The 22,984-nt window shown below is 48.0% G+C and overlaps 3 protein-coding genes across 11 annotated transcripts in view; 1 reads left to right on the plus strand and 2 right to left on the minus strand.

Annotated features, from left to right (window-relative positions):
* Positions 1–5,156, minus strand: part of SYTL3 (synaptotagmin like 3) — a 95,422-nt gene extending 90,266 nt beyond the window's left edge. For both annotated transcript variants that reach the window (XM_082634194.1, XM_082634191.1), the window contains exon 1: positions 4,797–5,156. The gene's annotated coding sequence lies outside the window, so the exon portion shown is untranslated. The remainder of the gene's footprint in view (positions 1–4,796) is intronic.
* A 94-nt stretch (positions 5,157–5,250) lies between these two features.
* On the plus strand, positions 5,251–11,834 carry DYNLT1 (dynein light chain Tctex-type 1; the record flags this gene model as incomplete). 3 transcript variants are annotated; one of them, XM_082634209.1, is made up of 5 exons in its annotated part: positions 5,258–5,337; positions 8,098–8,139; positions 10,511–10,634; positions 11,016–11,093; positions 11,388–11,834. In XM_082634209.1, exons 1-5 carry the CDS (start codon positions 5,311–5,313, stop codon positions 11,456–11,458), a joined length of 342 nt encoding a protein of 113 aa, XP_082490335.1. In that variant the 5' UTR covers positions 5,258–5,310. The 3 variants fall into 3 exon arrangements, with proteins under 3 accessions (XP_082490337.1, XP_082490336.1, XP_082490335.1); XM_082634211.1 differs by lacking the exon at positions 11,388–11,834 and having other exon boundaries at positions 5,251–5,337; positions 11,036–11,091; XM_082634210.1 differs by lacking the exon at positions 8,098–8,139 and having other exon boundaries at positions 5,255–5,337.
* A 707-nt stretch (positions 11,835–12,541) lies between these two features.
* The window catches only part of TMEM181 (transmembrane protein 181), a 51,668-nt gene continuing 41,225 nt past the window's right edge, over positions 12,542–22,984 (minus strand). For all 6 annotated transcript variants that reach the window (XM_082634203.1, XM_082634204.1, XM_082634207.1 and 3 more), the window contains 8 exons: positions 22,784–22,875; positions 21,740–21,797; positions 21,004–21,106; positions 20,371–20,422; positions 18,341–18,423; positions 17,242–17,331; positions 16,426–16,492; positions 12,542–16,003 (listed from right to left, as the gene is read on the minus strand). In XM_082634203.1, the coding sequence (XP_082490329.1) occupies positions 15,925–16,003; positions 16,426–16,492; positions 17,242–17,331; positions 18,341–18,423; positions 20,371–20,422; positions 21,004–21,106; positions 21,740–21,797; positions 22,784–22,875 (624 nt within the window). In that variant the 3' untranslated portion in view covers positions 12,542–15,924. The remainder of the gene's footprint in view (positions 16,004–16,425; positions 16,493–17,241; positions 17,332–18,340; positions 18,424–20,370; positions 20,423–21,003; positions 21,107–21,739; positions 21,798–22,783; positions 22,876–22,984) is intronic.

Consider the following 22,984-nt stretch of genomic DNA (forward strand, 5'->3'; position numbering starts at 1 on the left):
GTCAGCTGATGACCAAGATTAAGGTATGCTGTGTGGCCTTGGGAATCACTAGATCTCTCCAAATACACCTGGGCCTCGGCTTCCTCAGCTGTAAGTGAGATTCACTTTGATCATCCCTTCGGCTCTTAGGTTGTGAGATCTCATTCTTCTGTGGCCTGAGGATGCCGACCTGAGATGGGAAATCCCATCAGGTGAGGAGCAGGGGTGGGGCGGGAGGATTAACATGACAAGAGGGAAGAGTGAATGAAGAGGGCCGGCTTTGGGGTGAGACAGACCTGAGTCACCTTGAGCAAACCACTTGGCCTCTCTGAGCTTGTTTCCTGGGGAGGGTCACAGTCTTCTCTCTTAAGATTACAGTTCATTCAACTCATTCACAAATATTTATTGTGCACCTACTACGTCAGGCTGTGATCATGGTCTAGGACCCATGGCCTAAGAAGATCCTTAATAAATAATAACTGCTGTTTCTTTAGTAGTAGTATTACTATCTTGCAGCATAAGATAGTAAGTGAATCCATTTAGGAGTATTTGGAAGAAAATGTTTTTAGAATGAGGGTATCCTAGACTAATTATTTCCAAAGTAGGTGTATTATTTTGCTAAGGCTGCTGCAACAAATACCACAGACTGTGTGGCTTAAACCACAGAAATTTATTTTCTCACAATTCTGGAGTCTAGAAGTTCAAGATCAAGGTATTTCCAGGATTGGTTTTCTCTGGAGGCCTTGCTCCTTGGCCTGTTGATGGCTATCTTATCTCTATGTCTTCACTTGATTTCTCTGTCCCTTTCTGTGTCCTATTCCCTTCTTATAAGGACATCAGTCGTATTGGATTAGGTCCACCCTAAGGACCTCATTTTAACCTAATTACCTATTTTAAGACCCTAAATAGGTCTCTAAATACACCTATTTCCAAATATAGAAGGTCACATTCGAAGCACTTGGGGTTAGGGCTTCAACATATGAATCTGGGGAGAGACACGATTCAGCCCCTAACAGTAGGATATACTAAGAAAACATTAGAGCTTCTTTTTATATTTAGTTTTCAAAAAGATAAAACTTAAACCTTATTAATATTAAATAAATGGATTTGTAGTTTAACATATCACAGTTGAAATAAACATACTTTTGAGTTACCCGCTCAAAAATTATTCATGCTAGATGGGCACGATTATAGAAGTTTGGAGACCACTGACCTAAGGCCTCAGGCTACAGTGGACAGCAGGGGAGAGCTGGCAAAGATAGAGTGTACCTGGGTGTTGAAACTGAATGGGTAGAAATAGATCACATCTGAAACTGAAGTGAGGTGACACAGGGCTGGCCTGGGGATTAGACCAGAGTAGCAGTGGAAGGGGAGAGTGGTCAGGTTGAGGAATGGGCGGGAGTGAGGCAAAGAGAGCGTGAACATGACATCAATAAATCACCAAGGGAAGCCTTCAGAATGCTGTGTGTGGCAGGTTGTAGCATTCTTCTCCCATAAGTGTGCCTGCCCTATAAACCCAGGTCAGCCGAGAGACTTGCTCTGGACGACGAAGTATGCGCATTTATGAGCAGCACCTTCCAGCCAGCACTGGGGCCACTGTCCCCTCCCCGTTCCCTCTCCCTCACTGACTTTGGAGTCAGCCTGCTCCATCAGCCTGGTACCAGCCGATGCGTGGGGAACACACTGGGCAGAGCCACAGCAGACCCCTGATGGTCGTGTAGCGTGAGCGGCAAATACACATTTGTTGTTGTCAACCGCCAAGCGTCTAGGGTCATTGGTTTCTTCAGCTAACCTAGCCTGTGCGGACTGATGCAGTGTGTGTGTGTTTCATATACACAGAACTGATAAACTATTTAATAACTACCACAGCATGAAATGATGGGTCAGAAGAAATGCCTGCTGGTGGCCCTGCTATGCCCCGAATTATCCTTTAGTTGTTGGATCTTGGGATGAGGTCCCAGGGAAGGGGCAGGGGTGGGCAGGACTGGAAGGAAGAGGGAACCAAGGGGTTCAGAGCAACAGCCACTTCCAGTTGGTGCAGAGGTATTTCAGTCCCACTGTGCCCGTGCTTCCCAGCTGACAGCAGACCTAAATATAGGCATTTCTTAGCCAATCTCGTTGGCACGTAACTTCTCAGCGCAGGACTCTCACTTTAGATCTGTGTCAGCCACAAGTTTATTTTCTTCCCCATTACAACGTTACATTCCTCACACTTGAGTGTTTTGCAATTGCCATCATCAGCATCAGCATCTTCCTCCTCCTCATCACTAGTGACTTAGCATGACTCCACGGTACATCTCAGCAACACTCCTAAGCACAGGGAAAGGAAGGAAAACTCGAACATCCCCAGGATTGGACTTCGATGGCAAACGGCTGCAGAGCATAGACCGCACTGGGAGACCCAACTGTGGCTGTGGATGTTATCTGTCGAGGTGACAGGGCTGTGATTATTTGGCCCACGCTTGCTAAATAAGGCATTGACAACAACAGTCCTTATTTCTAAAGAGTGTATTTAAGAGACTCGACTCAAAGAAAGAAAGCACACAACATCTGCCAACTTATGGCTAAGCCCCCAAAACTGAAAAGCAAATCCAGGATCCACTCCACTTACTCGCTGCACAGAAACCTAAACGTTATTCTAAAATATGGCTAGGGCTTCCCTGGTGGCGCAGTGGTTGAGAATCTGCCTGCCAATGCAGGGGACACGGGTTTGAGCCCTGGTCTGGGAAGATCCCACATGCCGCGGAGCAACTGGGCCGGTGAGCCACAATTACTGAGCCTGCGCGTCTGGAGCCCGTGCTCCGCAACGGGAGAGGCCGCGACAGTGAGAGGCCCGCGCACCGCGATGAATAGTGGCCCCCGCTTGCCGCAACTAGAGAAAGCCCTCGCACAGAAACGAAGACCCAGCACAGCCAAAAATAAATAAGTAAATAAAGCAAACTGTCAACAAGTAAAAATAAATAAACACTATTATAAAATATGGCTAAATACAGGAGATTCATGAGCAGCTCTGAGTCAGTGTGTTTATACCCCAGGACGTCTAATGGACATTCATTCTTGGCAGAGTCGGGGTGCTGGAATGGCAGCTAGTCAACTGCCAAATGCCATAGTGATTTTCAGTTCCTTAGCCCTGCAGAGTGTGCATCCGTTGGGCAGAATACAACCCCTGCGCTGCATTTTTCCAATCACTACAACATCACTGAGCCTAGAGAGTTCAAATCCTCCCACTGACAGAAATAAGTGTTTCAAGCGTTTCCGTCAAGGCCGTATCCTCGTCAACTCTGTAGCTTCCACTCCAGCTCAGAGGCTGCGGCAAAGCGAGTGCTCGCTGTCATGTGTGTTGAATAAGTGAACAACTGGTTCTGAAGATAAACAGACCAACTTATCCATTTCTGGGGCAGACGCAATATAACTATGGCATGCATTATGATCATTTACTGAATGTTCTATTGATAGTTAAAATTGGAGAGTGGTACCCAATGCAGATAAGCTGAAGTCATGTAAAATTTTTTAAAATTCACATTTACATGTTTTCCGTTGATTTATGCACACGCTGGTGATTTTCAGTCACAGTATAACTTAAGATCTAAGCATTACGAATGTACTATCCCAGCAGCCATTCAGGACACTCATTTGAATTAGGAAATTCTTAAAAGGCTATGGAACAATTTAGAAAAGATGTCCCAAACCTCACTCAGAATTGTTCCCTCTTGCTTTGCACGTAATTCTAACACACTTAGCTAGTGGGCCTCCGGGGCCACCCTAGGAGAGCAGAAGAAAATTAGAAGAGGGTGAAAAGGCCCCTGATTGGCTCAGGACTGTGGTGCTGCTGAGGGGCTGGAACTGGGGTCCAGTGATGGAGAAGGACACGTGATAAGGGATCTTGGGATCTTAGGTGAAGCTGGGAATGTGAGGAAGACAAAACAAAGAAATGCCAGACTTAGAATCCCATGTAGACTGAGGCTTGAGGCTGAAACCCTGGAACAGGTGAGTCGAAACCAGATAACAGGAAGGGAACAAAGCTCAAAAGGTAGAGTTCAGAATCTGAGAAGCAGAAACCAGGTGTGAGAGGGCAGCCGATTCCCACCCAGCAGGTCCCCTTGCTCAAGCCAGGTGTCCAGGGCAGAGCAGCCTTGTGTCTTTCACCCTCTCCCCCTCCCCCTTTCCCAGGAGGCAGGCGATTGCCTCTTCCTCCACTCCCAGTTCTCTGTAACTGGGTATGAGGCAAAACTAATGTGTAGGGAAATCATTCATTCAATAAATTTTAATTGTGCACCTACCATGTGCCAGGTACAATGGAAGGGGCAGGGGACACATTAGTGAATAAAACGGATTCTGCCAGCATGGAACTCAGATTCTATAGCACAGAAACAAGGGTTGCAGATGAACTGAATGTGGGCTCTGCAGCTTAATTCTACCAAGTCTCAGGGTCCTGTGGTCAGCCCTTCCTGGGAGGATGGGAAGTGGGTTTTAGCTACTGGTCTTTGGAGAGGCAAGAAGTGACAGATTGACTTTGAGGGTGTGGTAAAAACAACAGAAAAAGTAGCCCCCAAAGTCAAAGGTTTTAGCCTCAGATCACATGCAAGCAAGCAGGTACATATACCTCGGCCCTTCTTGGAGAGAGCCGTACCAGTGCCCAACGCCATTACTAATTTTTATAAAGACCCTTGTAGGCAAGTTAAGTGTATGTCTAGGTCATTCTGGTTAAGGCAGCCAGGAAGTGTGCAGCGTTTTACAATGTTTTCCACCCCCCAATTTTTTTTTTTAATGGTGACTGTAGAAAAAAAAAAAAAAACTCATTTATATGGAAAACTTACCTCCCCAAAGGAAGATTTCGTTCACAGCTAAAGTTTCCTAACCCTGGATCCTGAAGGGGACTGCAAACAATATCTCAGTCAGCCCGTCATGTTCAGAAATCACTTTACAGTTTGTTACTAGGCGTGCAAACTCGCTTGAACATTCAGATTAACCCACGCAGTACGAACCGGAGGGAGGGGCCCGGACGACTCTTCCCCTCCCGGACTGGCTTTGTCCATTTGTTCTGTTTTCGTTGCTGAGGTGTAGGGAGCTGCCGGGATTCCCTGGCGGGTTCCCGCGGAAACCGTCGGCCCCAGGAGCACGGGAGAAGGGTCGAACGCCCAGCGGCCGCCGAACTGGTCGGAGCGTTACCGGCAACGGGGTCAGGGCGGGAGAGGGCGGGAGTGGGCGGGAGTGGGCGGGAGTGGGCGGGAGTCCTAGAGGAGGGCGGGGCCAGGCGCGAGGGGCGGGGCCTGAGTGCGCCTGCGCAGTACGCTCTACTCAGGGAGGCGGAGGCGAGGCGCCGAAGGAAAGATGGAAGACTACCAGGCTACCGAGGAGGTAATCGCTGGGTCGGCGACGGGACGGGTGGAGGCCGGGAGTTCCGGTGCGGGTGGGCGGCGGTAGCCAGGGGCTTGTGCGGGCACCCGGGCTGCGTCTAGACGTAGGCAGCGGCCGTCCCCGGCGCAGGCTGACGGCACCGACGCCCTGCTGAGCGCTTCGCGGTGACCCACCGCCGGGCCGGCTCAGGGCGTCGTCGCCCTGCCCGGGGCGGGGCTCGGGGGGCGGGGCGTGGAGGGGACTCCGCAGCCCCGGGACGCCTTCTGCCGGCGGCGCCTCCGGGAGTCCCTCCGCCGCGCCGCTCGCCTCCCCGGCCCGCCACGCCCCCGACCCCGAGAGAGCGCCGCCACTCGCTCCGTTTATTCCGTGATGCAGACCCCCGCCCGCGGGTGGGGAAGACTGAAGGCCGCCGCTTGTGTGTCGCTGATACACGCAAGGCTGCAGAGTGACCCGCACGTACAGTCACATCTCTCAAGTCCCTTTAGTCAAGGATTGGATCCTTTGGCTGTGGGCAAAAAGCAGACGTGCCCAGTAGGAGAACCTGCCTTTGTCTTCGTTTCCACACCTGTTCTTCGGTGCTGCGCGCAGCGCCCACCGAGGCCACCGTCACTCCCATTTCATTTGAGTTTGAGACGACAGTAAGATAGCTCCTATTTGTGGGGGGAGAAGAGTCATCTCTTACTGCCCCAACGAAGCAGCAGGGTGGCGCATACAGTTACTTACCAAGCAGAAGACATTCGCTGTAGTGACGTGCGCCGTTTCATGGCTTTCCTTCAAGCTTACGAGCATTCAGGGAATATAGCCGATGGATGCTCCTCTTAGAGAATAGCCGCCCGTTTGTCTTCTCGCTAAATAATTCTTGTTGAAATACAAATAAATGGAGCCCTATTTATTATGCAGCCTGTCAAAAATAACAGGTTATTTTTACCATTTTTGAAATTTAGTCTAAGCAGCAATGTTGAGGGAAATACATATATATATATTATATATATATTATATATATTATATATATTATATATAATATATATATAAGGCTTAAGGACTGATCTTGAGTTTCAGTTTGTATCTAATTTCCAAACTAGCACAGACTGTCTATGGTTGTGTCATCATCAGTGTCTGAATGCTGGCAGCAATCAAGTGAATAATTAGGAGAAGTCATAGTTCAGGAGCAGGGAGCCAAGGAAAAACTTCTCCCTGTAAACTGTGCACTGACATAATGTTGGGAAATGGCTTGTATTACAGGAATATTGAGTAACTTTTAAGAAGGGAAATGGCACTGTAGAGGAAGTCCTTAATACTGGCATTTTAATACTCTGCGCTCTTAATTCTGGCTCTCACCAGTGAGGCGGCCAAGTGACTTCATTATTTTAGATCTCAACTGCATATCCGAGAAATGAAAGGGCTCAAGAGAGCGATCTGTGTTTTACACAAGATAAAGCCCTGGGAGGCCGAGACCATGACTCTCCTCTTTCTAGTGGGCCTGCTCTGGGCGTTTACTAACCCACCCCACTCCTGACAGCCTCTGCATATCCCCTGACAGCCTCTGCATATCCCCTGACTTCATGGAGACACCTGGATCTTTGTATTAATAACTCTGCTCTCCGTTCACTGTTCATGTTTCCTGTAGAAACTGAAACTGCCCAGTGGATTCTGTACAGCTGCTGTACTTTCCACGAAAAGTCCATTGAAATGCCCCTCACCCTTTTTCATATTTTAACCACACGGAAAGTTACACAGGGACTTTCCTGTATGGTTTAGGATCACTGAAGTCTCTTGGAAGGATCCTTTAAACTTCGAGAAATAATTTAATCTAGGATACTGCAGATTTTCATTAACTGGGTGAGTTGGCTTTGTCTCCCAGTATGACTTCTGAGTACAGCAGGTGGGCTTCCTGGGAAGAAAGGGGCATTGCTAGCACAGGGCCACAGCGGTAGCAGCCCGGCAGGGAGGAAAACGCCCTGCCCAACTCTCTGCATTTATTCCACCGGGATGCCCATGGACTGAGGGCCTGGGGCTGCCCTCTGGAAAGCATCTGCAAAGCTCAGGAGATAAGGTTCCCAGGATTCAGAGGGAACCTTGTACCCATTCCGATGTACCATATGTAAAAAGAAAGAAAAAAGAAAGCCATTTATATAAACTCCTGGCACTAGATTCCTGCTGAGAGCCCACCTCCCAGCTCACCTCGACACACTGGCGGGGAATGGCTGTGCCAGCAGCTAGCTGTACAGTCCTGAAGTAGGACAGCATTGAGAAAGAAAATACTAACAGAAAATAGTAAAATCATGGTATATCTTACCACAAATAGTGGTTAAAAACAAACCCCCAAAACCAAAACGTCTTAAGTTTCAAGCCTCCTAGCAAGTTTACATCAAGGAAGGAGTCAGCTAATTTATATAGAAGTCAAGTAACTCATTAAACTTCTATAGTACTGATCCTAGCGGCCAGCTGCAATGGATGGAGAGATTGAATTCTAGTTTAAGGTGAAGTCAGTCTTTTGGGTCATGGCATGATTAAAACAAAAACAAACCAAAAAACCTTTAAATTGTATACATGGATCCTAAGTCTCCTGACTGCCTCTCATTAGCTCTGGGATCCTCAGAAAGCTACTTAATGTTTTCCTCAGTAAAATGAACAGCCTGGTTAGATTATTTCTAAGGTCTTCATTTCTAAATCATGTTCATTACCTGAATTTGCATTCATCAGTGCAGTGGAAAAGGATCTTTTACATCAATCAAACGTAACTAATTTTCTTCCTTACAGACTGCTTTTGTTGTGGATGAAGTGAGCAACATTGTAAAAGAGGTAAGAGGAGAAATGCTCCCTTTTTCAATGTTTGATTAATGGCTTATATGAGTGAAAATAATGTGTTTTAAATACTGTCTTGGAATTGTTTCAACTGGGCCTGTGTGTTTTGGCATTTCAAATAACAGTTTTTATTCCAATGAATATCTAGATAAGAATTCTCCCGTATTATGTAAATTATATATTTTTAATGAGACAGGACATTTTATATACTAGCATTATTACTGAATGTTACTAAGGCTTGATTCCAGCACCTTTTAGCATCAAAGACTCATGGTAATAATCACATTGGAAAATGTAAACGTGCATTCCCCGTGTGGTAACTGCCACGGCATGTGGTGCTTTGAGGGATTAACCCACCTAGTGAGTTCAGAGCTGGAATCTGAGAAAATGGGAGGAGTGTTAACTCAGTGAAAAGAGGGGGACAAATATTCCAGGCAGTGGACAAGTGCAAAGGCCCTGTGGTAAGGAGTGTGCGTGGTGTTTGAGGGATTGGAGGGAGGGGTGTGTGGCTGGACTAGTGCTGAGCCTGGGGGCAGCCTGGGGCAGGAAGGAGGCCAGAAATGTTTTCCTAGTCAGTTTCCCTCCCTGGGTACACTGAGCACATAATGAAGCCAGTGGCTAAAAGACGGTTATTAGATCTAAGTTTACCGATACCATTTGAGGTTATATATGTGATTTCGAATTGACTCCAATGCAGATTATTATTAATGCAAGTTATTGACTAATGCCAGAGTGAGAAAGAACCACAACCTATTTTCATGAACATCATTAAAAAGCAAAATGATTTTGTTCTGCCGTATGTATTATTCCATATCAGACATGATTTTCTACTTGCTTTCAGGATCTGTAACAATTTGCTTGTCATTGTTTTTCTTTTTTAAAAATTTACTCATTTAAAAAATTTTTTTATGTTTGGCTGTGTTGGGTCTTCATTGTTGCGTGCGGGCTTTCTCTAGTTGCAGCGAGCGGGGGCTACTCTGTGTTGCAGTGCGCGGGCTTCTCATTGCGGTGGCTTCTCTTTGTTGTGGAGCACGGGCTCTAGGCACGTGGGCTTCAGTAGTTGTGGTGCACGGGTTCAGTAGACGCACGGACTTCAGCAGTTGTGGCTCACCAGCTGTAGGCTCAGTAGTTGTGGCGCACGGGCTTCGTTTCTCCACGGCATGTGGGATCTTCCTAGACTGGGGCTCGAACCCGTGTCCCCTGCATTGGCAGGCGGATTCTTAACCACTGTGCCACCAGGGAAGCCCTTGTCATTTTTTGAAAAAAAAAAAAAAAAAAAAAAAGTATTTCTTAGGAGCATGGTACGGAGCAGCAAGATGGGTGAATTTCACTAGAACTCAGACATGGAGTTGGCTTGTCACGAAGCCTCCTTGGGCCTCGCTTGTTTTCTTCACTGTCTTTGACTTGGTTCCCAGGCAGCAAGTACCATTGCAAGTAGACGTCCCAGTCTCCGTGGAAGCATAAAGTTACAGTGTGGTGTTCTTTCACATCGGCCTCTACAGCTATTTTTTGCCTCTAGGCAATAGGTTAATTCTGTACTCGAGCTATCTTAAGTATTGGGTAGTAGTACATTTGGATGGGTCCAAAATTAGCGGAGGGTTTTCCTCCCTCCCTGAAAAACAGTGAATTCCGAAGCATGTGTGGAGAGACGTGCCAGAGTGGGAGGTTTAGCTCAAGTGCAGCCCCTACTTCTCTGGGGACGCCCAGAGCTATCACTACCCTGGTCCCAGGTTCAGCTCTGAGCTGGGGAGGGAGCAGGACGCGGCAGAGGGTGCGGAAGAGCTGTGCCAGTTGGTGGGGGCAGCAGCCTGCTCACGGTCCCAGGGTGACGGTAGGCAGCTTTTGTTCCTCAAAACCAAGGTCTGGAGCGCACAGTGTTAGCCACTGGGCCACCAGGGAAGTCCCATATAATTACATTTTTTTTTTTTTTTTTTTTTTTTTTTTTTTTTTTTTTTTTGCTGTACACGGGCCTCTCACTGTTGTGGCCTCTCCCGTTGCGGAGCACAGGCTCCGGACGCACAGGCTCAGCGGCCATGGCTCACGGGCCCAGCCGCTCCGCGGCATATGGGATCCTCCCAGACCGGGGCACGAACCCGTATCCCCCGCATCGGCAGGCGGACTCTCAACCACTGCGCCACCAGGGAGGCCCTAATTACATATTTTTAAAAATGAATATAAAGCATTCAAATGAAGTACAACACTGTTAGAACAAAAGGAATATTTGCAAAGGAGTCCTCGTGGTTACACTTTATGCAAATTGTATTTCAGCAGTTCTTAGGCTGTGGTACTAACTGCACTAACCTCAGGAGTGGCTGGAAGGTGTTTGGCGTGTCCTGCTAACAGTGACCAGCTGTGCTCTGTCTTCCAGGCCATAGAAAGTGCCATCGGTGGCAATGCCTATCAGCACAGCAAAGTGAATCAGTGGACCACAAACGTAGTGGAGCAAACCTTAAGCCAACTCACCAAGCTGGGGAAGCCGTTTAAATACATTGGTAATGAATTTCTGCCTCTTGCTTATATTGGTGGTGGTTCTTTACATACTGATCAGAGGCGAGTCTGTGTCAGGAGAGCAGCGTGGCCTGAGCTCAGAGGAGGTTCCTGGTAGGAGCAGGTCACTCGGCTTGTGCACGTTACCACCCATCTGGCCTGTGGGGCTGCGGGAACGCAGGGACATACCGGCATTTCAGATCTGATGCTCTTAGAACAAGCCTGTGGTGGTGATCTGTTGATGTCCTAGGACCAGGCACTCTAGCCCTAGAATTTCTATCATGAACATCAGCCACGTGATCTATATATATATATGCTGAAAGTGGACAAAAAGGAATTTGTGTTGCCAAGTATATTTCTCTAATAAAAGTCTGTTTTTATCGAAGTGACTTGTGTAATCATGCAGAAGAACGGAGCGGGATTGCACACGGCAAGTTCCTGCTTCTGGGACAGCTCTACTGACGGTACGGTTTTCATTCCTTTCGTGAAGGCTTGTCACGGGCATTTCCCTGAAGGCTCTGCAGTGCCTGGACCCTGCTGAGATCTAGATTATTCAAAGTGGTGTTTTATGAAGTATGTGCTTGGATGTTTCCTGTCTTTGAATGCATGTTTATTAGAGTCCTTTTAAAACATTTTATAGAAGAGAGACTGGCCAGCCTTCTTTATTGGCCACAAGGGTCAAGTACGTGATCGTGAGGACTCGGAAGGTCCCCGTTCTTCCCAGCTTTCTGTCCTAACCCGCCTCCTTCCTCCCGCAGGGAGCTGCACTGTGCGATGGGAGAACAAGACCATGTACTGCATTGTCAGCGCCTTCGGACTGTCCATTTGACCGCCTTGTCCAGCCTGCGATCTTTCTCCTTTTGTCCCAACATTTCTCTTCCATCTTCTAACCACCAGCCATCTAGTCAGTGATCACCTGTCTCACTCTCTTTAAGTGTGTTTTTGTGGCACTCTCAAAATGTAGAGAAAAAAACCAAATAACCACACTGTCCTGTGACCTGCACACCCTAAGTCAGAGGAATCATCACCGAAGGTAGTCAGGAGCCTGTCCTGCCACTTGTCTTAACTTTGAATGTTTCTTTCCAAAGGTGCTAAAAGCCGAAATCTGCTAGTGTGAAACTTTCTCTACTCTCTGAAGTGATTCAAATACACTAATTTTCCATACTTTGTACTTTTGTTAGAATAATAAATTATTCCAATTTAAAGTGTGTGTTTTCTTAATAGTCTAAATAGTATCACAAATGAATTCTCCCTATTTAGTTAGTGGCTTTAGAATCTATAAAACTGTAAAAAACAGAAGAAGTTGCAGTTCAGCTTTGGTCCTCTCCAGTACAGCAATCTGCTGATTCACCCGTGGAACCAAGATCTTGACTGCTTTGCTGTGTTCTGGTTGGAATTCTACCCTTGGGCATCACATCCTTCCCTCAAGGTCTTCTCTCCTGGAGCTTAAGGGGTGGCAAGTGGGCGAGCTGGTCTTCTCTGATAGCTGGAGAGCTCGGACTCACACTGTCGGCCCAAATCTGCGACACTACGGCCTCTGCTCCTGCGTTCTCTTCTTTTTCAGTAGCAGTCACAGCAGAAATATTTTAGTACCTTACGGCTTACACAATGCTTTCACAATTACTCATTTTGTGTCCGCAACAGTTAGACCATTATTTATGAATCAGAAAAAGTGTCTGGAGGTTTTCTGATTTAAAGTCATATCCAAGTAAGTGGGGAGGTGGGCCCCAAACCCGGTGAAGCTCACCTTCGGGGCTCGTGCCTGGGCCACATTAACATGGCAGTAAAGACAGACACACCTCCGCGCCCACCTGCTGCAATGAAAAAACCCTGCTCTTGTCCCTAAAACACCAATGCCTGAATGATCAAGTTAACTCCACGTGCAAACAGCAAACAAATCAATGTCCATAAATAAGGATCAAATATTAAAAATTTATTAACATCTACCAGAAAGGTAGTCTCTTAGTAAAAGGTGAAAGATTTATACGATCTGAAGAGAAACCGGAGTATAGAATGGTAGTCTCTTAATGAAGCCATTCCTGAAGTGTAAATTTGCCATAAATAAACATTTATTCACTTTGACTAAAATGATCATTCTGTGATCAAGTACTACTGTGCTTACTGACACAGTTCCAAGGTCTAATACATAGCTTTATCTTTCCTTTTGAGCTCAAGGTTTAGAGTTGTTTTATTTTACAAATATTTACAGTCTCTGTAAAAAGGCAGTTTTCAGTAGCAGAAAATCCTGTGTTTCACAGTCTGGGATTACAGTTCCCAGTATACCTAAAACATGTCAAATCAAGATAAACAGGGTAACAAGATGTCACAGACTAAAGCAACTTCCCTTTGGCCTGCGGAAAAGATTTGTACCTTTGTTTTTCAAAAGTCTAACCTCTAAGGCAACTGGTTTTTAAAACCCTCAAAATACATAAATGTACTTAAGTGTTCTAAGTCTAGTCTTCACTAGATGTCCCTTTTAATCATCCCTTCTATGAGCCTCTGTGTTTTTCCCTGTGAAAAGGATTCCAGGAAATAAGTTACTGACCACTTTATAATCTACTGAACGTAACTGTACCTTCAGTAAGTAGCTGATGGAATTCTTGAGGCTGGTGATGTCTGTCTTGTAACCTGACCATTTAATGGGTTGGGTTTACATAATGTATCTAAACTTTTATTGCAATCTGTAATTATGTACAGGAACAATCTTACAAACCTTGAATATATTTTATATATCCTCTTCTTTAGCCTTTCAAATGGGGCTTAAGAGAGAGAAAACTGCATCACTGCACTGCTTTAATGATTTAATAATAAATCAAGCAGACCTTTATCCACATGGATAATGAAGCTCTCCCTAGGGAAACTGTGAAATGCCTATGGTCATCTTCCAGGTTCCCCTAGACTGGACCAGTATAAAAAATTATCCCAAAGATGATGTTATTCAAGCCGTTACCATGGAAGAACTAAAGTCAGCCCTTTATAATTTAAGTTTGCAAAACTTTGATACCCTCCAAGACCAAAAAATAATCATAGTAATTTTCTTGCTACTGTCTAAAGTTTCTGGCAGACTTTAGTGTTTTAACCTAATACCTATGGCACATATAATACACGCTAAATGCTATACATTTTAAGCAAATTTTTACATGTAAGATGTAATATGTTGACATATATGATACCAGAGAAGAGAAACTGAAAATGCATGACTTAATAAAGAACCATTTCCCGCTTAAGTACTTTCTTTTGTAACTTTTCCTCGTTTCCAACTTAGTTACAAAAAGTAAATAAATACTCCCACATTTTTCATTTCACTGATTTGATGCCAATAAGAAAGGATGAAGATATCAGTCATCAGTTAACAATTATACTATAGGATGAGGATAAGTTTTAAAATGTACCTAATGTGTACAGCTAAATGCCTCAAACACTATACATTTACTGATAAATAACAGCATTCCAAATTATGGACAGTTATTTTATAATGATTAACACTTATAAACTATATCATACTAGGATACATTAATCAGCACAAGTAAGTTTTCATCAATTTACATAAAATTACTTAGTCTTAATAGAAGTTGTAAAATTTGGTAACAGAAAATTTCTTCAATACCTTTGAATACACAGAATCAAAAAAAGTAATCACATCATTGCAGCAAATGTAAAAACCATGTAAACTTGAATTACCCTTGCAATAATACAACTGTTTTAATTCAGACTTTATTTACAAGGTTTTAAAAACAAATATAAATGGAATCGATATTAAAGGTGCATTATCATTAAAGTTTAAATTAAAAAGAAAGCTATGAAGTCAAAATGAATAGTCTCTCATGAACCTCTCTAAGGTCCCAGCACTACCTAAAGTGGAATATAACTTTTAGCTCTGAATGGTAATTGGTGAGTTAATGTATACATGAAGAAAGTGCAGGGGCTGTTTGCAGAGCAGAACAATCATGTCCCATACCTCTGTGTCTGCCGAGATGGCATCAATCAGGATGTCTGCAATGATCACAGGTAAACCATTCAAGAGAGAGATAAGTATGCATGCCAAATGAAAAGCAAAGGAGATATCTCTACCTCCTATAATTCGTCTTTGACAAAAAGGAACTGGAAATCTCCAGGGCCTTCTACGGTGCCAGATTCAGCAGCTCCAGAGGGCTCTTACACAGAGCAATTCATCTGTTTACCTGACGACCATGCGAGACACACAGGGCATGATTCCCAACAAGTTACCTTCTCCCCAAAGATGTTCCTCCGTAAGCCATCTAAAATGTTTTACCTTCTTTCATCTAGTTTCCAGATGTGAAGCTGAAGAACTTTTTGGCAATAACGAATCTGTAGTAGAGTATACCAATCACTTGTTTAACTTTTATTAAAAAAACAAAACAAAACAAATAGAGCTCTACAAGGTATCATGTTTAACAGAGCTGCGGAAACTCCTGCTTTACTGGGATTGTACTGGATACCCGCCTCTCCATGAATATGAATCATGTCTCTCTGCACAGGGACATCATTCATACTCACGACGTAACGCTCACATGCGTTACTCACGTGTGCACACAGGCCCTTAGAAAACTCTGGCAACAAGACCCTTCCTGTGGGAGCGGACAACCTGTCAATCATCTTACCCTTTCCTTGCGAGCCGTATCAAACGCTCCTCAGAACTCCAAGACACCAGCTCTGCTCTGGCGGCAGTGAAGGGTTAGGACCTGCCCACCCTCCTCCCTTTCCCCAGAGACTCATTACATACGGACACAGTTCACACAGCAACCGATACAAGTTACCCATCGCTTGAGATGCGTGATCATCCAGAGCACAGGCCACTCAGTGGGGAAGGGCTGCCCTCGTGGGGCAGCCACAGAAATACGCTTCCCTTTGAGTTTAAAGGGTCAAAAGCTGGTACCACGGGGCAGGGAAGAAAGGAAGCCAGCAGAGGAACACCACCACGCTGTGGACCTTATTCATAAGGGCTTTCCAGGAACTTGAAATTAGTAAAATTTTTTAAAGTACATAATTCTCTCTACTAAAAAGAGCAGTCATTTCTTTCTCACCACTGAAAACAGCTCCCTCATATGAAATCTTTGAAAAATGATCTGGCTGTTTAAACTTTTTGTCAGTGCTTCTCTTCCCAAATAAATGCAGTCAGTCTAACAGTAAATTTGGCCCAATGTCTAAATTTGTCCTCAGTTTTGGTTTTCCTTTCAAAACTATGTAAACAAATAAGGATCAGGAAATCTCTGCTTGTAAGAGAGGTCTGCGTTCAGGCAGGTACAGGGCGGGCCAGGAAGCAGGCACGGGGGCTCAGTCACTCTCAGACCCCTCCTTGTACTGGGCCCGGATGGCCTGGCCGTTCTGCAGGGGCATCTCTTCATAGTCGCTCCTGTTACGAGAGAGACCTCTGGTACCATGCGGCTTCTGACAGCACTGGGTTTCTCCTCTTCACACTGACCCGCCGTCCGAACAAGAGCCCGTTTCCTAGCCTTGCTCTCTCCACCCCTGTCACCAACTGATTCCCCCCACTCCTCCGGCCCCAGCCATCACCAGGGTGTCTGTTCTTCCAGAAAGAACTGCTCTTCCTGTGGTCACCACTCACTCAGGTGTCCAGCTGGAAGGGACACTACCCACCTAAGCCTGAGTAACGTGACAACAGAAAACCAGGGGATCACATGACTCTCCCAGGTGAAAGAGACCGGACGATACCTCGGAAATCATCTGAGAATGATCACCAGCCTCTCCGGTAAACACGCGAAAGCGGGCTAAGCGCTCGCCTCGGGGCAGCCTTTGGCAGAGTGGGGGATTTACCCGTATATCACGTCGTCGTCCGAGTCGTTGAGCATGGAGAAGGCGGGATTGTCCTTCAGCTGGGACTCTGAAAACCAACAAGCATGTTAACGTCACTAGCCCAGAGAGGCAGGATGCTGTTCTAGAAGAAGGGTGGGAGTCACAGAGAGCTGGATTCCAATCCCCGCTTCCCCGTTTACCACCTGCGTGAGCCGGACAGGTCGCTCTGTCCCCCGGGGGGCGCTGTGGGAAGACTGAGCGGGAGCCTGGGGGGAAGGGCCACCCGGAGCAGCCGGCAGGCGGGCTCCCCGCACCCCAGGGTCCCGCAGGTCCCCACTGGGAGCAGGGCCGGGAGACCTGGTCTGCCCGCCCCGGGCCTGAGCACGGCTGCTGGTCCACAGCCTGTCACCCGTCACCTCCGCCCGGACCGTCTGTGCACGTGCTGAGAGTCCCCTCCACGGACAGCCAGGTGGCCCTGTTGCCCCGGCTCCAGGGAGTTCTCACCCTTCTCACCCCGGGGCAAGAGGGCTGTTTTGGTTTGGTTCTTTTGGGAGGTGGGGCGGGGTGTACGTCTGGCTTTCTTTTGGTGGTCACGGCACTCATTTCCAACAGACTTATTTCGCGGGGCTGACGGACACGCTTGTGTCAGGACCCACGGACACACTCCGTTCCTGCCTCTTGGGCTGTAAGGACAGCACCTGCTGGGCTCCACCTGCAGCTCAGGGCTCACTATCCGAGCCCGTCTGGTCTCTCTGCTAGAGGGAGCCGGAGAGGCGGGGCCCGGAGCTGCTGCCCAGGCTCCCTGCTCAGGGACCACGGCCGGCGGCGGCAGCTTACCGTACAGGGCGTTCTTTGAGGGCGAATACACAAAGGCCAAGGTGTAGAGGTAGAAGTTCAACAGGCCGTAGAAAGATAAGAATTCAGCTGGTGACACTGGTCAAGGGAAGCAGCAGAGCTGGGACACTGTCGATTTGGACACCTCAGCCGGCCCCTCCCCCAACCGTCAGTGACTGCTAAGCAGCAGCCAGGACCCCGGGGGCCACACCCACACATCAGGGCACCACAGGGCAGGCCCACGGCCGCAGGTTACAGTGACTTTTCAGGGGCAGCTGAAAACCACAGGTGGGCCGCGCCCTCTCCTCTGCATGGCAGCCTCTGGAGGTGGCAGGACCTGATGAGAGCACGTCACAGGCACAGGGCAGGAAGGCCACATCAATATGGGTGAGTCAAGAATAAAAGGAAGAGCTGCAACCAGACTCTCAAGCTAGTCCTTTCTAATCTTTTCCAGATTACACGCCCCTTTGAGAATCTGATAAAAGCTTTGTGTGAAATTCAGTCACAAAAACGTGAAAAATCATGCATTGATTCTAAGGATGTAAGTAAGAGAAGAGGCCCCACGGAAAGAACCCAAGACGTGAGGGATGAACCCCAAGGTTTCCCCTGATGGATGCCATCACTGAAAGCGGGAGTGGGAGGCACACACCTGACCCGATTATGCATCCAAAAGAGGAGTTTACTGCCAAGGCAACGGGGCCTCAGGGAATCGAAGGAGGTCCCGCTGTTCACAAGCCCTCCCCGGAGACACAGGTGTCAACTGCAGCTGGACACATCTGGGGGTTGGTAAGGGATGCCATCTGGGGAGAGAGGACCCTCGAATCGGGCCTCGGCCTCTCCCCAGTGCCCTGCAGGGAGAGGTGGGCAGCCCTGGCCTGACCCAAGGCTTGGATGGTGAGTGGACCCGTTGCAGTCCCTGCCCCACAGAGAGGAGAGTGGGGCGTGGAGGGCGGGGGCAGGCGCTGGGGCCCCTGGGCCTGTTATTCACACGGACGGGGTGAGGCCCCCAGGCACGCCTCTTCCTGACTGTCACAGGCCTGCAACGCTGCCCACTCCACCGGGCTGTGTGCGTGACACCTGACGTCTTCCCACGAAAGGATATAATTCTGGTAGTGAGTTGACAGTTCAGCTACAAAATTGTCTTGTAAAACTTGTGCTCCGAACCTTAAATAAAGGATGACGATGCTGAAAGAGAAGGGGGGTGGACAGTACATAAAACATCCCAAGAAACAGCACTAGCTGCATGTAACTTGCCACGTGCACTGTCTAGTCATGACTTTATCTGCACGGAGACTCGTACACGTGCCCACAGCCCCTCCACTGGGCTCCTGGTCTCAGATCCAGGGACAAGGTCAGCCGATGCCGACACAGACCCTGTAACAGCCTCGAATCCAGGTCCCCGGGCATGTGCTCCTCCGCTTCTCTTACTCAGTTTGTGCCTTCGGGACCGTCTCCTCCAACAGACCACCAGCCCCCGGGGGACAGTCTGCCCGTCCTTGTCCTCTTCCACCCGCCGGGCAGTGGTTCACATACCTGTCCGACACCTGCCCACCAACGCACGTGCCGACAGAGGGTTCTGGTACTGGGGCGCCCACTTCCCCTCCCTGGGGTCCAATCTCCACTCCAGCCAGACAGACTGTTTAATAAAATGTGAACCAGGTCCCTTCACCTCCTGGCTTAAAACCTCGTGAAGGGTTCCCACCACTGAGAACAGAACCTCACCATGGCCTGCGAGGCGACCTGACCTCCCGGCGGCCACCCTCCCTCACGTCCTCACCCCCTGCGACGCCGCTCTCCCTGAGCCCAGGCTTCAGGGCCCTACTTCAGGCCCCAGGCCCCCTGCTCAGAGAGCTGTCCCCCACGAGCCCCATTAAAGCAGCCACGGCCCTCCTGCCGTCGTCCATCCCTCTGCTTTCATTACGGCCTTTAGGCTATTTTTAAATTTTTTATCACTGCCCTCCTTCACTGGACTATAAACGCCATGACAGGGAGGAACCTGTCTGCCCAGGTACCAGTGGAGGCACTTCCTGGGTATCTGCTGCACGAATGAATCCCCTTGAAACTCAGACGAAGGAAGATCACAAAAGCGTAACAACTTCTAGACAGACGTACAGAGGCCACCACAAGCAGACAGCAGCTCCCAGCCCGTGGACTGGGGCAGCCTGAGGGCGAGGCTGTGCGAGGGGACGCGAGGGCTGCTGATGTGTCAAAGGAGGAGAGGTGTGCACGCAAGGCTGCACCAAGGGCTGCAGAGAGACTGAGGAACAACACGTGAGCCTCTGTCTTCAGGTGCATTTAGATGCTGAATAAAACCAAGCTCGTTTTGAAGACCAGGCCAAGTTCACATGCTTTGGTGAGGGATGCACACAACTCCTGCAGGGGCGGGTGAGTGAACCCAGATGCCTCCAGGATCCCCCATCCAACAAGGCTGGGACCCCAGCGCAGTGGCGGAAAGCCAGCCACTCGGAGCCCGGAATGGCTCCCACCAGGGAAAGGGCTTGACGGCCACTTATTTGCCATCCAAACAACCGAGAAAGAAATGCAGATAACTAGATGTTATTCCCTTCGGGATTCTGATTTTAGGAGAAAGCGACAAACCAAAAACAAGCCAGCAATTATCTGGAATTCATTCAAAGACCCGGCTTTCTGTGCTCCCTCAGACCGGCCCGCGGACCCGGGAGAGTCCTCGGCACCTGCTCTGCTGCATGGCATCTCCTGCCCACTTCCCTCGGGCAGCAGCGTGTGTGCTTCAATGATGCCCACTTACAGTCCTGTCCTTGGGGCAGCTAAAGGACCCCAGGTGCCAAGTATGTTACCCAGGATTCTAACTCTGTGACTTGTCTCTACTGCGTCTGCTGCCTTACAGGGCACATGTCAGAGCAAGGGGGGAACTCGAGCAGTGCTGGGCCGCGGGCCTTCGCCGAGCTCCTCTCTCCCCTGGCGCGAACAGCAGAACAGGCTCCCTCAGCCACCACACGCTCGGGGCCCTGCCGGGGGAGGAGGCCTCAGACCAGTGGATACGGCTGGCTAGAAGCACCCTAAAATTAACCCCATAACACGGGAGAAAGGATATTCATGACGGTAAAATAAAGACTCACATTTTGCTTCTTTTAAGAAATAAAGTCTTCTTACCTAATGATGAGCACTACAAAAGTCAATGCTGTCAAAAATTTCAACCTGAGATCTGAAAAAGAAGTAAATACTCCCATCAAATCACCGAATTGGAATTAAATTCCACTAACCCCAGAGATCTTAAAAATAAAGACAAAAATAAAGACAAACCTTCTGAACAAAACCCTCCTTCCCTCTGGACTTTAAACCTGTTAGTACCTGAAGCCCAGGAGAAATGCTGTCTCACCTCCCCCGAGGCCAGGAGGGTCTCCAGCGAGGCCGTGGCCACTATTACTTGCTTGTGACAGACTGGGGGGAAAGGATCCTATGACATCAGGTGACTTGTCCCGATTCAAGGACGAGGAAAACCACCCCTGCCGCTTTGTAAGGTGCGATTCCAGAAGGATCCAGGCAGCTCCAACAGCCACAGTGGCACCTGGGGCCCCAGCTGGCTTCCACCCCACAGGCCTCCCTCCAGCGTTGGCCCGAAGCACTGTCCAAACGGCCCAGAGTCACCCCTGCAGCCCTGGGCTCCCTGGGGCTGAAGGCGCTGCTGCAGCTCCTGGGTCTGCCCTCCGGGTCAGGCCGCCGTTCCCCCCAGCCCGTGCCAACGCGGGCAGCCCTGCACCAGGGGGGTCTGAGACCAGCGCTTACCTACATAAGGCATGTGACGCAGCTCGGAGCAGGCCCGCACGATCAGGAACAAAAGGTATAAGATGTACATGGCGGCCACCACCATGAAGAAAACCTTCATTCCCTGGAGCGAAACCAGACGGGCACTTGAATGACAACAGGGTCTCATTGTTGCTTCTCCCTCCGACAACATGAGCAGGAAAGCCAGAGCGTTCTACGTGGGGCCCGGAGCCCTGAAGGCCACAGCCTAGAGCAGCACAAGAACACGCTGCCGCTCTGACTGTCCGCATCCCGGCTCAACCTCTCGGCGAGCGCAGGTGGCCAGCGCACCCCAGGAGGACACCCCGGCCCCTGCTCATCAGACGAGCAAACGCCTCCATGACACACGGAAAGCTCCGAGCATGGGGCCTGGAACGGAGGAGGTGCTCAATAAACAGCAGTGGCTCCTACTTGTCTCTCCCGGGATGAGGGCCTGGCTCCCTGCCCTGCTTAGGAGGACAGTGCTATGTGTCCCAGAAAGCATCCAGGCCTGGATCTCAATTTTTCTGGACCTTGGTTTTCTTTTCTGTGAAATGAGGGGTTGAACTAGATCACCTAGAAGACAAGGGGTCTAAACCACACATGAACTTTCTATGGACCTTGCCACATAACCAGTTAGCAAGCTTGTATCAACAGCACAATTTAAGTTACAAACTTCAGCGACTTTTTAAGACAGCAGTTAAAAAAAAATTCCTCTGGCTTCATTAACAATCCTTACCTGAAAATTTCCTGTGTCAACTCGATACTGGTACATTGGATCATGTAATTCATTAACTCTAGAAATACGATGTTATATATAAAAAAAACATAGATTAGTAACTAGGTTACTTTTTATTTTATACTTTCTCTCACTTGGCTTTTTTAAAAACTTACTAACATAAACTACTTGCTGACCAACAGTAAAAGATTTTTAAAAAGTAATCCTCAATTTATGAGAAATCCCAAATTACCTGTTGAAAATGCACACAACACTACTCAACTTACTGTCCACAGTCATCAGTACTGTGAAGTACAGTATTTATCATTAAGAAAATCCCTATACTAGTTCTTTTTCCATTTTAAGAGCTGTTTTCCAGGCACCTTTTCAACGGCACATATGGGCACCAGGCAACAGATGAGCACACAAAGAAAGCAATAGAAGTAAATATAAACTTCTAGGAAGCGCATTTCAAAATGACACTGGGCTGCTGAGACGACAGGCGGGCGGGAAGAGGGAAGCGGAGATGTGAGCTGAGTCCTATCATTACTGTGCCAGGTGCCAACATCATACCCCTGAGATGGGACTAGTTTCTGCAGAAAACCCTACTTGGGTAAATCAGGTTGTTACTATGTTAGGCTTCTGCGGTGGTGCCATTTTACAGATGGACAAAAATACTAAAGATCAACCCTGGGAGCTGGTGTAAGGATGGGGAGGTTTAAAGACACAAGCCAAAGGAGGAACTTAAAACATCTAGGGACACTGGCGAACCAGGAGCTGACCTGAGCGTCATTCCTACAAATGAAGTCTCTGCCTCTCCGAAGGAGAAATCTGAAAAGACGTGGTCTTTTTTGTTTTCCACCTTAGACTAGAAGAATCGTGTACATCTCTACATGCCATTCAAGCAGAAATGAACCCTCAGTTTAAGTCACACTACCAAGTCATGAAACACTGGGTGACAGATTCCCTTCTGGATGAGTTCACAAAACACAGTCAATTCTGGGTCTGTCCACCTTGTTAAATGCTTTCCAAGACTGAAGTTTCACACATAATAAAATTACTCACGTCTGCCATATTCCGAGGGTAACACAGGCCAACCACAATAGTCCAACAATGAAGAATTTGGGCAAATAGAAAGTCAAGCACTTCCTTTCTCCCTTAAAAAAAAAAAAGAAAGAAAAAGAAATAGAGAAGTTAGTAATTCTAGCAAACTATTACCCCCTCACAGACCACAACGGATCACAGATACTCCCATCATTTCCACAC

Source organism: Mesoplodon mirus, assembly GCF_964341445.2.
Source record: "Mesoplodon mirus genome assembly, chromosome: 10".
In the NCBI taxonomy this organism is placed as follows: domain Eukaryota; kingdom Metazoa; phylum Chordata; class Mammalia; order Artiodactyla; family Ziphiidae; genus Mesoplodon; species Mesoplodon mirus.